Raw genomic sequence first — 12737 nt, forward strand, 5'->3', positions numbered from 1 at the left:
TATTTACAATAAAATTACTATTTTAAACTAAAAAGATCGAATTAGAGAAAAAAACGAGAAAACTAAAGTAAAATAAAAGAAATTAATAATAAAATGAAAATAAATAAGAAAAAGGAAAGAAACAAAAAGGAAAAAAAGAAAGAATTAAAATAAATAAAAATAAATAAAGAAAATATACAAAGAAACTAAAGAAAAAAAAAGAAATACTAATATGGAAAGAGGAGAAGAAAAAAAAAGAAAAAAAAGAAAAAAAAAAGAAAAAAGAAAATCCCATACGTGAAATACACGTGAGGAGTGGAGAGTGAGAGCCCAGGCTTATCCCTGGGCTCAATTGAACCCCCAGCCACCCCAACCCCCTACCCCAGCCTCATCCCAGCCCCACCCCCTACTCACTAAATACCTCAGCCCTCCCCCACCCCACCCCCTCCCCCAACACACAGGAGATGCCCTTACACAGAAGTTCAAGCTTGTTTACTGCCACCTGGTTTGGGATTATATACTATATATATATATATATATATATATATATATATATATATATATATATTATCTTGCTAATCCCCTATGAATTATATTGCAGATATACATAGAATTTCTCGTCTGAGCAAAAAGGACACCACTTGTTTGTAGAAATGCTTCAATGAGGACTTTTCTGTTGACCACAAACTTAGTTATGTTTCTCTAACATATATGTAATGTTATGTAATGGTTATATTTTGCTGATATCTTTAGTGTTTTCCTTCTTGTCTTAATTTTCCATCTGTCGATTTCCAGGTTGGGAAGCACTAGTACAATCAACTGACTCCGAAAGCTCGACGAAAAGGTGAGTTACAATGCATAGTATAATATACTTTTGGGTTGATGATGATTTTTCGGCTGCTCGTAGTTAGACTGAATATATACACTTTTGGATTGATGATACCTTTTCTGCGTGTTTATTTCGATTTGATTAAATGTCCTGTATATATGTTGGAACCTAGCTCGAATCCTGAGTAATGAAGCAACTTGTCTGAATTCGCCTGAAGTTTGAGAAACTTGACTTAGTTTTTGTCCGGTTTGGCTGAAGGACTAGTCTCGTTTTTATTAGAGAACACGGACCTCAATTTAACCAGAAGAGTTTCCGATCCTATCATATTATAACTGACTCATATTACAAAAACTTATTCAAATTAAAAAAATATATATATTACCAAACAAACAAAGTTTCAAGTGCTTAACATACATACATAATATTCTACCTTCGCTGCATTATTACACAGTTTATTGTAGATAAATCCTTAATTAACATCGTTGAAGCTGCATTAGGACAGTAGTGCATAATCTTATGTTTCAGGTTTAATCCCTGCGGGAATATCGACCTTTGATTTTCTGCATCTCTGTAAAAGCTTCTTTCATGTTTATTCTATCACCAGAAGATTCCGCACAACACTTCAAAGCCAACTCCAGTATTGATGACACGCATTGCACGTTTTTCTCAAAGGCTTGTTCGTTTTCCGTATTCAATAAATTGGCATCTATAACCTCACTTGATGACTCGTTATTAAGTGAGCTTTGAACCCAACTCTTTAGGGTTAAATCTCCACCAAACATATCGTCGCTCGGCCTTTTTCTCGTAAAAGTTTCCATCACCATCACTCCATAGCTATAAACATCACACCTTGTCGAAACTAACCCTTCCAAGCCATACTCTACAAAAAACAATTGTATAATTCAATAAATCAAAAGTGATATCCAATCGAAAATATATATAAATAGTATGAGTGAAAGTGAGAATATTAACTAACCAGGTGCAATGTAACCCATTGTTGCTAGGGTGTTGGTGTGCACAGCGCTCTCACCTTCGCCCATCAATTTTGATATCCCGAAATCACTCACATGTGCAACCATTTCTTCATCCAACAACACGTTGCTTGGCTTCAAATCACAATGAACAACGAGAGTCGAATAGCCATGGTGAAGATATTCCAAAGAGCATGCAACATCTATCATTATGTTCATTCTTTCCATGAGATCCAAGCAATAGTTGTGCGAATATAACCATTGGTCGAGGTTTCCGTTTGGCATGTATTCAAGTACCAGTGCCTTGAAATCCTCGTTAGAGCAACTGCTCACGACTTTGGTGAGATTTCTGTGGCGGATGTTTCGTAGTACCTCGCATTCGACTTCGAAGCTCTTCGAAGAAGCTTCCGATAACGAATTGAAGACCTTGACAGCCAAAATTTTCCCGTCTCTTAGAACGGCTTTGTACACAGAACCAAAACTCCCCACGCCGAGTAAATTCGTCTCACTGAATTGTTCAGTTGCTTGTAGGAGTTCGTAATACGAAATTCTTTCTAGAGGTACAGTGGGAACCAGCCCGTCAATTTCATTGACTGCCTTATTTTTTCTTCTGTATCTAACGAAAATGAAGACCAAACAGAGAAGCGATATAAATGCGACAACTCCAATAAGAATAAATAAAGCTAAGCGCCCCCTTTTCATCCTTGACCTGCGTTTGGAAACGTCATGGTTGCAAAGTGGTACATTGAACCTTGGGATTCCGCATAATGCATCATTACCCTTAAAAGACTCGATAGTGAAGTTTACGAAAGGACCACCGGTGGGAATTTCTCCTCTCAGAGCATTGAAAGAGACATTAAAGTAGTCAAGGTGTTCAAGTGCTTCAAAAGACTTTGGGATTGATCCAAATAGGTTATTGTAAGACAAGTCTATACTTACCAAACTGATCATCCTCCCCACGGATTCGGGAATAGAACCTTCCAGTAGATTATGTGCCAAAGAAAAATTCGTCAGAGATATTAAATTTCCGATCGTGCTTGGAATAGACTCTGACAACCGATTCATTGATAGATCGATCATGGTTGCTGACACTAAATTACCTATTTCCGGAGGTATAAACCCGCTCAAGGAATTTGAGGATAAGTTCAGCTCCAGCAGATCTTTGAGGCGCCACACGCTCGATGGTATGATTAAAGACAACATGTTGGAATTAAGATAGAGATTTCTTAAGGATGTGATATTCCCTAAACATTCCGGTATTCGACCGGAAAATTTATTTTGATTTAAAGATAAATAAACCAAGCTGCGTAAATCGCAAAGACCCTCTGGAATGGAACCTATCAGATTGTTGGTATGTAGATCTAATCCTTGAAACTTGTGCAAATGGCTAAGAGTAGGTGGAATGTTACCAGACAACTCGTTCATGTTTAGAGCAAGTGTCACGAGGTTGGTTAAGTTGCCGATTTCTGCGGGGATGATTCCCTTAATTTTACATTTCATAGCAAATAAACCTTGCAGCGAGGAAGACAAATTCCCAACGGAAGGTGGAATGATGCCTTGGAGAGGATTATCACTAATTGAGAGGATTCTTAATGATCGGCAATTAGTCAAGGAAGTTATGAAGCTCAATTCTGAAGAAGTTGTTTTGGCCCTTATATTGTTTTTGTTAATGCCTAGAATTTCAAGGTTTCTTAGGTTACCGAGAAAATGAGGTACAAAACCAGCGAAGTTGTTATCACTTAGTGCGAGAATTCTGAGTTTCGAGATGTTGGTGATTGAATCGGGTATTGCTCCGCTGAGGTCATTTCCTCCGAGGTAAAGTTCTTCAAGAGCGGGTAACCCGTGATCCAAATTAGTTGGAAGACTGCCTGACAAACTATTAGATGTCAAACCAAGAATTCGAAGATTTGATATGTTAAAGAGCTCCGATGGAATAAAACCAGTGAAGTTGTTATGGCCTAAATTTAAGGTATCCAGTTGGAAAAGTTTGCCAATTTCTCGTTCTACACCACCTGTCAAAGGTTAAAAAAAAAATAAGCATTGCAACTATGGAGAAACAAATAATATTGAAAGTCTATATACCTGTTAACTTGTTGTCCGAGATGGACAAGTAGTTGAGATTTGTAAGATTCCCGATATCTTTTGGGAGGTTTCCGGACAGTAGGTTGTGATGTAGGTTCAAACCTTGGAGGGAAGAAATATTGAAGATAGTGAGGGGAATTGTACCACTAATCTGGTTTCGTTCAATGCCAAATCGAGCGAGATTCCAAAGATCGCCAATCTCGGGTGGGATAACACCTACGGAAATCGCAAAGCAATTGTTAAAAAAAATAAAAATACATGGCATTGATTTCCAAGATGAAAATTTTAAACGAGAGAGTGAAGAAATATTATACCATTTAAATTGTTAGTCCCAAGATATAAAATCTGAAGAAAATTTAACTTGCCAAGTGCTTTTGGTATCTGCCCACTGAAGGAGTTGGAAGACAGTGATATTTCTCGAAGCTGCGAACATTCTGACAGGCTCGACGGAATTTCGCCGCTCAGCTTATTAACAGATAGGTAAATTCTGCGAACACGTGGAAGATGAGTGCACATGTCACTTGGAAGGCTGCCACTCAATTCGTTTCCGGTGAAGCCTATAATCTCCAAGGTCGATATGTTAAATATGGATGACGGTATAGAACCCGAGAGACGATTATTCTGAATGGCCAAAACTTGCAGATTCTGAAGCCTCCCGAGATCTTGTGGGATAAATCCTTGAAGAGAGTTTGAAGTAAAATCAAGAAGCTGTAGATTTGTCAGATTAGAAAGGGAACTCGGGATGGAACCGGTAAAGCTGTTATTCCGTAGAGATAGATGCTCGAGTTTAGTTAAAAGACCCAACCACGGTGGAATCTCTCCACTGAAGCTGTTTGCTACGAGAGAAATAGACTTCAGTCTGTGTAAGAAAGACAACTGTTGAGGCAGAACACCACCGAAAAGGTTGTAACTAAGATCGAGTGAAACGAGGAAGGAAAGGTTTCCTAGTTGCGGTGGAATTATGCCAGAGAGATTCATGCGTGAAATAGCGAGTGCCGTCACACGATTGTGGCGCAAACCGCAAGTGACGCCAATCCAGCTGCAGACAGAGCTTGAATTGGTCCAATTTTTGGCAAGTATGTTATCGGGATCCAAAGTGATGTGAGATTTTAGGGCAAGAAGTGCAGATTTATCGGTGGTTGAATCTTTTACGGCTGCTGCTATTAGGCAATATGATGACATAATTATTTGGAGGAGTATGACTGTACATGCAAGAATGTGATAGCAAGTTTTCTCCATGGCTGCAAAAATATATTATGGTGATATTTTTAAATATATATGTATAGAGAGAGAGAGAGAGAGAGAGAGAGAGAGAGAGAGTTATGATCTAGAATTTTGTTGAATTTATAACTGATAGCACACTTGACGTCATTTGTCTCCAAAATCTTATTATAAAGAAAATAATACAAACTGAGATAGTTATGACAGAGTGAAACATGATAGTTTCAAAGTCTTCATTGATGTGTCTGCTTTTCCACAAACTTCAACAATTGAGGCAGCAGCCAACAAAGACTTGTGCTAATTCATACACTGGCAAATTTTGTCCTTTAATGTTTTATTTATTAATTTTTTTTTTGGTGTCAATCGCGGGTATGATTTTTAATATCGATGTGCAACGCACGTGTACCTATCTACTAATTTCAAAGTCTTTGAAAATTGCAAAAACCCACCGGAGTGTTTTTCACTTTTCACGACCTGTCAACGAGGAGATGAAAATGGGCTGAGTGAGTACCGTGTTTTTTTTTTTTTTTTTTTTTTTTGGATCAAAAAAAAAAAGAGTACTGTGTTGTCTAAAAATAAACATAGGGGGTAATTTCACTGAGTTATTTGCACGGCCCCCAAACAATGTTAAAAACAATGGCAAAAAGACCCATCACATGGGACTTAAATGCATTTTGGTCCACAAAAATAACAGTCTCTCAATTAAGCCCATCCCCATGTCTTTAGTCTAAAATACCCTCAATAATATAATTCTTATCTATTCCACCCAATATGATCTAACTTCCTTAATATTACACATTGACTCCGGATTTAAACAAATATATCACATTAACCCCCAAAATTTTTTTTTTTCAGAAAATAATTTTTTTTCTGAAATGTTTTTTTTCCGGCCAGATTCCGGCGTTGACCGCCGGAGACCGCCGGTCTCCGGCGTTGACTTTTCTTTTTTTTTTTTTTTTTTTTTTTTGAATTTTTTTTTCCTGAATTTTTTTTCCGGCCGGTCAACCACCGTTGACCGCCGGTCTCCGGCGTTGACTTTTTTTTTTTTTTTTTTTTTTGAATTGTTTTTTCTTAGAAAAAAATATTTTAATTAATATTACTGTCTTGACTACTAAATTACTGTCTCAGACAGTAATATTACTGTTTGGGACAGTAATATTACTGTTTGGGACAGTAATATTATGAATATTATTTTTCCGAACAGTAATATTATTAATATTATTGTCTAAGACAATTAAATTACTGTTGGAAACAGTAATTTAACATCCAAGACAGTAATATTAATTAAAATAAACTTTTTTTAAGGAAAAAAATTAAAAAAAAAAAAGAAAGTCAATTAACAGTTAAATTACTGTCTCCGACAGTTAAATAACTGCTGGAGACAGTAATTTAGCAACGAATACAGTAATATTAATTAAAAATATTTTTTTTAAGAATAAAAAAGTCAATTAACAGTTAAATTACTGTCTCCGACAGTTAAATAACTGCTGGAGACAGTAATTTAGCAACGAATACAGTAATATTAATTAAAAGTATTTTTTTTAAGAATAAAAAAGTCAATTAACAGTTAAATTACTGTCTCCGACAGTTAAATAACTGTTGGAGACAATAATTTAACAACGAATACAGTAATATTAATTAAAAATATTTTTTTTAAGAATAAAAAAGTCAATTAACAGTTAAATTACTGTCTCCGACAGTTAAATAACTGCTGGAGAGAGTAATTTAGCAACGAATACAGTAATATTAATTAAAAATATTTTTTTTAAGAATAAAAAAGTCAATTAACAGTTAAATTATTGTCTCCGACAGTTAAATAACTGCTGGAGACAGTAATTTAGCAGCCAAGACAGTAAAATTAATTAAAATATTTTTTTTAAGAAAAAAAAAAAAAAAAGTCAACGCCGGAGACCGGCGGTCAACGCCGGAATCTGGCCGGAAAAAAAATATTTCAGAAAAAAAATTATTTTCAGAAAAAAAAAAAAGTTTTGAGGGTTAATGTGATATATTTGTAAAAATCCGGGGTCAATGTGTAATATTAAGGAAGTTAGAGCATAATCGGTGGTATTGATAAGAATTAGGGTTAAAATTGGGGTCAAAATTGAAATTAGGGTTAAAATTGGTTAATTGATGAAATTGGGCTAAATTGGGGTGTAAATCATGAAATTGAAGTTGAATTGGGTTTCAATGAATTATGGGTAATTTTGGTATATATAAAAGGATTTTCCTTATTTGCAAATAAGTTTGAATGGGGTGGATTTATTTGGAAGACAAAAAAGTTGGATGTCCCTATTTTAATTAAGTGCACTTGTCATGGGCTTTTTTGTGATTACCCCTAAAAAAATTAGCAATTAACCCCCTATGTTGCTTTTTATTTAGTTCAGTGCCCCTTAGTGGAAATAAATATGTTGACTAACAGAAAGTGACTATACTATCCTCATTAAAATACAACATAAAACAAAATAAAAAACAAAAAATAACCAAAGAAAACCTAAAAAAGAAAAAAAAATTAGAAAGAAAAATTAGTAATAAAAATAAGTCAGCCATCTCCAACCCAACACCACTCTTCCCATCTCCACTGCCATATATAAGTACTCTCCTCCACTCGCCATGGTCATCTTCGTATCGTACACCACACTCACGATGAAGGCATCGAAGGCGGAGAAGCAGTAGCCACGAAAGCCTATAAGGCTATAATGGTGGGCTACTATCGGGAGACGTGGAAAAAATGCAAAAAATAGTTTTTTTCGTGGATTTTTTTCTCTGAAAATCCCTGCTCGATGGAGCATATATTTTTCTTGGATTTTCGCGGGTTGTTGATGGGTTTTGCAAAAGAATAATGAGCTTGAATCTTAACTCCAAACCGAACCGAATTTCGTCGGAGAAAATGTTAGAGTGGTGGGACGAAGCAGAGGCTGAAGATATGGAGGGAGGTGAGGCCGGAGAGAGTGTTCGCCGGAAGAAGATCGGCGGTCAGCTATGTTCAGTTTTGGGAAAATTGCAAACCAGTCCCTAGTTTAAGGAAGAAGAGGGCTTTTCTGAAACTTGAAGGGACTGAATTGAAAAAATTGAAAACTTTATTTTGGGGCTTATTTTTAAAATTTAAAATGTAGGGTATTTGGATCTTTTCACGTCAAAAAAATCGTACCCAATCGCACATTTGGCTAGTGTATCACACGACCAGCTCGTAGGTGCCGGATGCTAAAACCTCTAATTTCACTCTACTATGTATAATATCTCAGTGGCAGCCAACGAATATACACAAAAACATATTTATTTAGCTAGTTTGTATGATTTCATGTTTAAATGGATTACAAATCCTAAATTATAATTTTAAACTATTTTTGTGCGATTGGTGAATTTTCTGGAGAGTAAAAATTCTAACAGATCAACATGGACAATACTATCACTGATTCATATTACAAAAAACTTGCTCAAATTACAAATCTACAACCAAACAAACACACCATCAAGTGCTTAACACACAGTATTATTCTTCCCTTAATTATTACACATATTGTAGATATATGCTTAACTAACATTGTCGAAGCTTTACAACTTTGATTTTCTGCAGTGATCTAACTGTTTGCGGTGATAGAATCCCGGTGGGAATATCGAACTTTGATTTTCTGCAGCTCTGTTAAAGCTTCTTTCATGTTTATTCTATCACCAGAAGATTCTGCGCAACACTTCAAAGCCAACTCCAGTATTGATGACACACATTGCACATTTTTCTCAAAGCCTTGTTCGTTTTCCGTATTCAATAAATTGGCATCTATTACCTCAGTTGATGACTCATTATTAAGTGAGCTTTGAACCCAACTCTTTAAGGTTAAATCTCCACCGAACATTTCATCACTTGGCCTTTTTCTCGTAAAAGTTTCTATCACCATCACTCCATAGCTATAAACGTCACACCTTGTCGAAACTAGCCCTTCCAAACCATACTCTGTAAAACAACAATCGTATAATTCAATAAATCGAAAGTGAAATCCAATTAAAAGTATATAAAAATAATATGAGTGAAAGTGAGAATATTAATTAACCTGGTGCGATGTAACCCATTGTTGCTAGTGTGCTTGTGTGCACAGTGCTCTCACCTTCGCCCATCAATTTTGCTATCCCGAAATCACTCACATGGGCAACCATGTCTCCATCTAACAACACGTTGCTTGGCTTCAAATCGCAATGAACAATGAGAGTCGAATGGCCATGGTGAAGATATTCCAACGCACATGCAACATCAATCATTATGTTCAATCTTTGCATGAGATCCAAGTAGTAGTTGTGGGAATATAGCCATTGGTCGAGGTTTCCATTTGGCATGTATTCAAGTACCAGTGCCTTGAAATCCTCGTTAGAGCAACTGCTAATGACTTTGGTGAGATTTCTGTGGCGGATGTTTCGTAGCACCGCGCATTCGATTTCAAAGCTCTTAGAAGCAGCTTCCGATAGCGAATGGAAGACCTTGACAGCGAAAATCTTCCCATCTCTTAGAATGGCTTTGTACACAGAACCAAAACTCCCCATGCCGAGTAAATTCGTCTCACTGAACTGTTCAGTTGCTTGTAGGAGTTCGTAATACGAAATTCGTTCTGGTACAGTAGGAACCAACCCGTCATTTCCATTGGCTGCTTTATCTTTCCTTCTATATCTAATCAAGATGATGAATGCCAAAGAGACGAGCGAGATAAATGCAACAATCCCGGAAATAATAAATAAAGCGAAATGTGCCCTTTTCATCATCGCCCCGTGATTGGAAGCATTACGACAAAGAGGTACATTGAACCTTGGAACACCACACAATGCCTCATTGCCCTTAAAAGACTCCATAGTGAGGTTTGTGAAATGACCACCGTTGGGAATTTCACCTCTCAAACCATTGAAAGAGACATTAAAGTAGATGAGATATTTAAGTGTCTCCAAGGACTTTGGGATCGAACCAGAGAGGTTATTGTCGGACAAGTCTACAGCTTCTAAACTTATCATGCTCCCCATCGACTCGGGAATAGAACCTTCCAGTCGATTATGTGCCAAAGACAAGTTCTTCAAAGATATTAAATTTCCGAGTGTCCTTGGAATAGACTCTGACAACTGGTTCATTGATAGATTCATCAGGGTTGTTGACACTAAATTACCTATTTCTAGAGGTATAATTCCACTCAAAAAATTTGAGGACAAGTCTAAGTGCAACAAATCTGTGAGGCGCCACAGGCTTGATGGTATGCTTAAATTTAACATGTTGGAATCTAGATAGAGATATCTTAAAGATGTGATATTTTCTAAACACTCTGGTATTTGGCCGGAAAATTTATTACGGCTTAAAAATAAACTATCCAAGTTGTGTAAATCACAAAGACCCTCTGGAATGGAACCTCTCATACTGTTGTTACTTAAATATAATCCTTGAAGCTTATGCAAATGATTGACAGTAGATGGAATGTTACCGAACAACTCGTTCTCGTTGAAAGAAAATTTCACTAGGTTGCTTAAATTGCCGATTTCTGGAGGGATGATACCCTTAATTTGACAATTGAAGGCCATTAATTCTTGCAAGGAGATTGATAAATTCCCAATGGAAGCCGGAATGATGCCATCTAGAGGATTATTAGCAATTGTGAGTCTAATTAATGATCTGCAATTTGACAAGGAAGTTATGAAGCTCAATTCTGAAGAAGTTGATCCGATTCTTAGATTGTTGTTATATATGGATAGATATTCAAGCATTCTTAGGTTACCGAAAAAATGAGGTACAAAACCAGTGAAGTTGTTATCACCGAGTTCGAGAATTCTGAGTTTGGAACAGTTAGTGATCGAATCAGGTATTGATCCACTGAGTTCATTTTTTGCGAGGTAAAGTTCTTCAAGAGCGGGTAACCCGTGATCCAAATTAGTTGGGAGACTGCCTGACAGGCTATTAGCTAAAAGATCAAGAATTCGAATATTTGACATGTTAAAGAGTTCCAATGGAATAAAACCAGTGAAGCTATTAACGTCTAATTTTAATGTATCGAGTTGGTAAATATTCCCAATTTCACGCGGTATACCACCTGTACGTCAAGATTACAAAAAATTAAACGTTTTCCTATTAATATTGAAATGTCTTCCGATATAATTTTCTCAATCATACCTGTTAAGTTGTTTTGTGAGAATCCCAAGTGTTTGAGCTTTGTAAGATTCCCGATATCTTTTGGGAGGTTCCCCGACAGTTGATTGTCATTTAGGGCTAAAACTTGGAGGGAAGAAATATTGAAGATGCTTATGGGAACTGTGCCACTAATCTGGTTTTGTTCAATGGCCAATTGAGCCAGGTTCTGAAGATTGCCAATCTCGGACGGGATAACACCTATATATGGAACACACAAATCAACTGTTAAAAATATATATACGTACAATCCTCATCAAATCTATGTCAATCATAACGACATTGATATATCCAAGTTGAATTTAAACGAAACAACATTGATATACATACCATTTAAACTGTTACCCCCGAGATATAAAATCTGAAGAAACTTTAACTCGCCAATTTCTTTTGGTATCTGCCCACTAAATGAGTTGTAGGATAGGGATACAACCCGAAGTTGTAAACATTTGGATAGATTTGATGGAATTTCGCCACTCAATTTATTTTCCGATAGGTAAATTCCTTGAACAAGTGGAAGATGAGTGCACAAGTCACTTGGAAGGCTACCACTCAGTTCGTTTCCTGTGAAAGACATATATTTTAAGGCTGACAGTTTATATATGGATGACGGTATAGGGCCCGAGAGATGATTGTATATCATGGATATAGTCTGCAGATTGTGAAGCCTCCCCAACTCTTGTGGAATAAATCCTTGAAGAGAATTGTAATCAAAAACAAGAAGTTGTAGATTTGTTAGATTAGAGAGAGAACTCGGGATGGAACCGGTAAAGCTGTTATTCCCTAGAGACAGAAACTCGAGTTTAGTTAAAAGACCCAACCACGGTGGAATCTCTCCACTCAAGGGGTTTGCTCTGAAAGACATAAACTTCAATCTGTGTAGAAAAGACAATTGTTGAGGAAGAACACCCCTGAGAAGGTTGAACTTAAAATCGAGTGAAACAAGGAAGGAAAGGTTTCCTAGTTGTGGTGGAATTGTGCCTGAAAGACCCATGTAAGAAATATTCACTGCAGTTACTCGATTATGGCGTAAACCGCAAGTGACGCCAATCCAGCTGCAGACAGAGCTCGAATTAGTCCAATTTTGGGAAAGTATGCTAGCAGGATCAAAAGTGATATGAGATTTAAGGGCAAGAAGAGCTGATTTATCGGTTTCGAGGGTGGTTGAATATTTTATGGCTAGGCAATAATAAGACATTTGGAATAAGACTATACATGCAAGAATACAACAACAAGTTTTCCCCATCATTATATTACTTGCTGGAATATTATTTTGGTGATCGAACTCCTCATAACCATCGGTGATTCTTATACGGAAATTCATTTAATATATACAAACAATTTTCATAGACTTGACCTTAAAGACTTTATCAATCAATGCTGAAGCCACCTCGAACGTTTGTAATTGTTGGTAATGTATATTGTTTCATGATAACAATGTAAGACTAAAGAATCATGGAAAAACTTTGTATGAATTATATCTTAATCTTTTTTTGTTTATTATTTATTA

The 12737-nt window shown here is 36.4% G+C and overlaps 2 protein-coding genes and 1 long non-coding RNA gene across 3 annotated transcripts; 1 reads left to right on the plus strand and 2 right to left on the minus strand.

Moving 5' to 3' along the window:
• Positions 1-289: 289 nt before the first annotated feature.
• LOC148768652 (uncharacterized) lies at positions 290-1014 on the plus strand. The gene is made up of 3 exons (XR_016033196.1): positions 290-484; positions 581-670; positions 775-1014. It is a non-coding gene; the product is annotated as an uncharacterized LOC148768652 (long non-coding RNA).
• Positions 1015-1163: 149 nt separating this feature from the next.
• LOC105951416 (uncharacterized) lies at positions 1164-5216 on the minus strand. Its single transcript, XM_088822041.1, has 4 exons — positions 4176-5216; positions 3862-4077; positions 1785-3791; positions 1164-1688 (listed from the first exon to the last, which is right to left on the minus strand). The coding sequence occupies exons 1-4, from the start codon at positions 5098-5100 to the stop codon at positions 1336-1338; spliced, it is 3501 nt and encodes a 1166-aa protein (XP_088678167.1). The 5' UTR covers positions 5101-5216; the 3' UTR covers positions 1164-1335.
• Positions 5217-8465: 3249 nt separating this feature from the next.
• On the minus strand, positions 8466-12604 carry LOC105951433 (uncharacterized). The gene is made up of 4 exons (XM_088822075.1): positions 11558-12604; positions 11213-11428; positions 9129-11132; positions 8466-9031 (listed from the first exon to the last, which is right to left on the minus strand). The coding sequence occupies exons 1-4, from the start codon at positions 12549-12551 to the stop codon at positions 8661-8663; spliced, it is 3585 nt and encodes a 1194-aa protein (XP_088678201.1). The 5' UTR covers positions 12552-12604; the 3' UTR covers positions 8466-8660.
• Between the last annotated feature and the right edge of the window lie 133 nt (positions 12605-12737).

This window comes from Erythranthe guttata, chromosome 8 (assembly GCF_056151865.1).
Source record: "Erythranthe guttata isolate IM_541 chromosome 8, IM_541, whole genome shotgun sequence".
Lineage (NCBI taxonomy): Eukaryota > Viridiplantae > Streptophyta > Magnoliopsida > Lamiales > Phrymaceae > Erythranthe > Erythranthe guttata.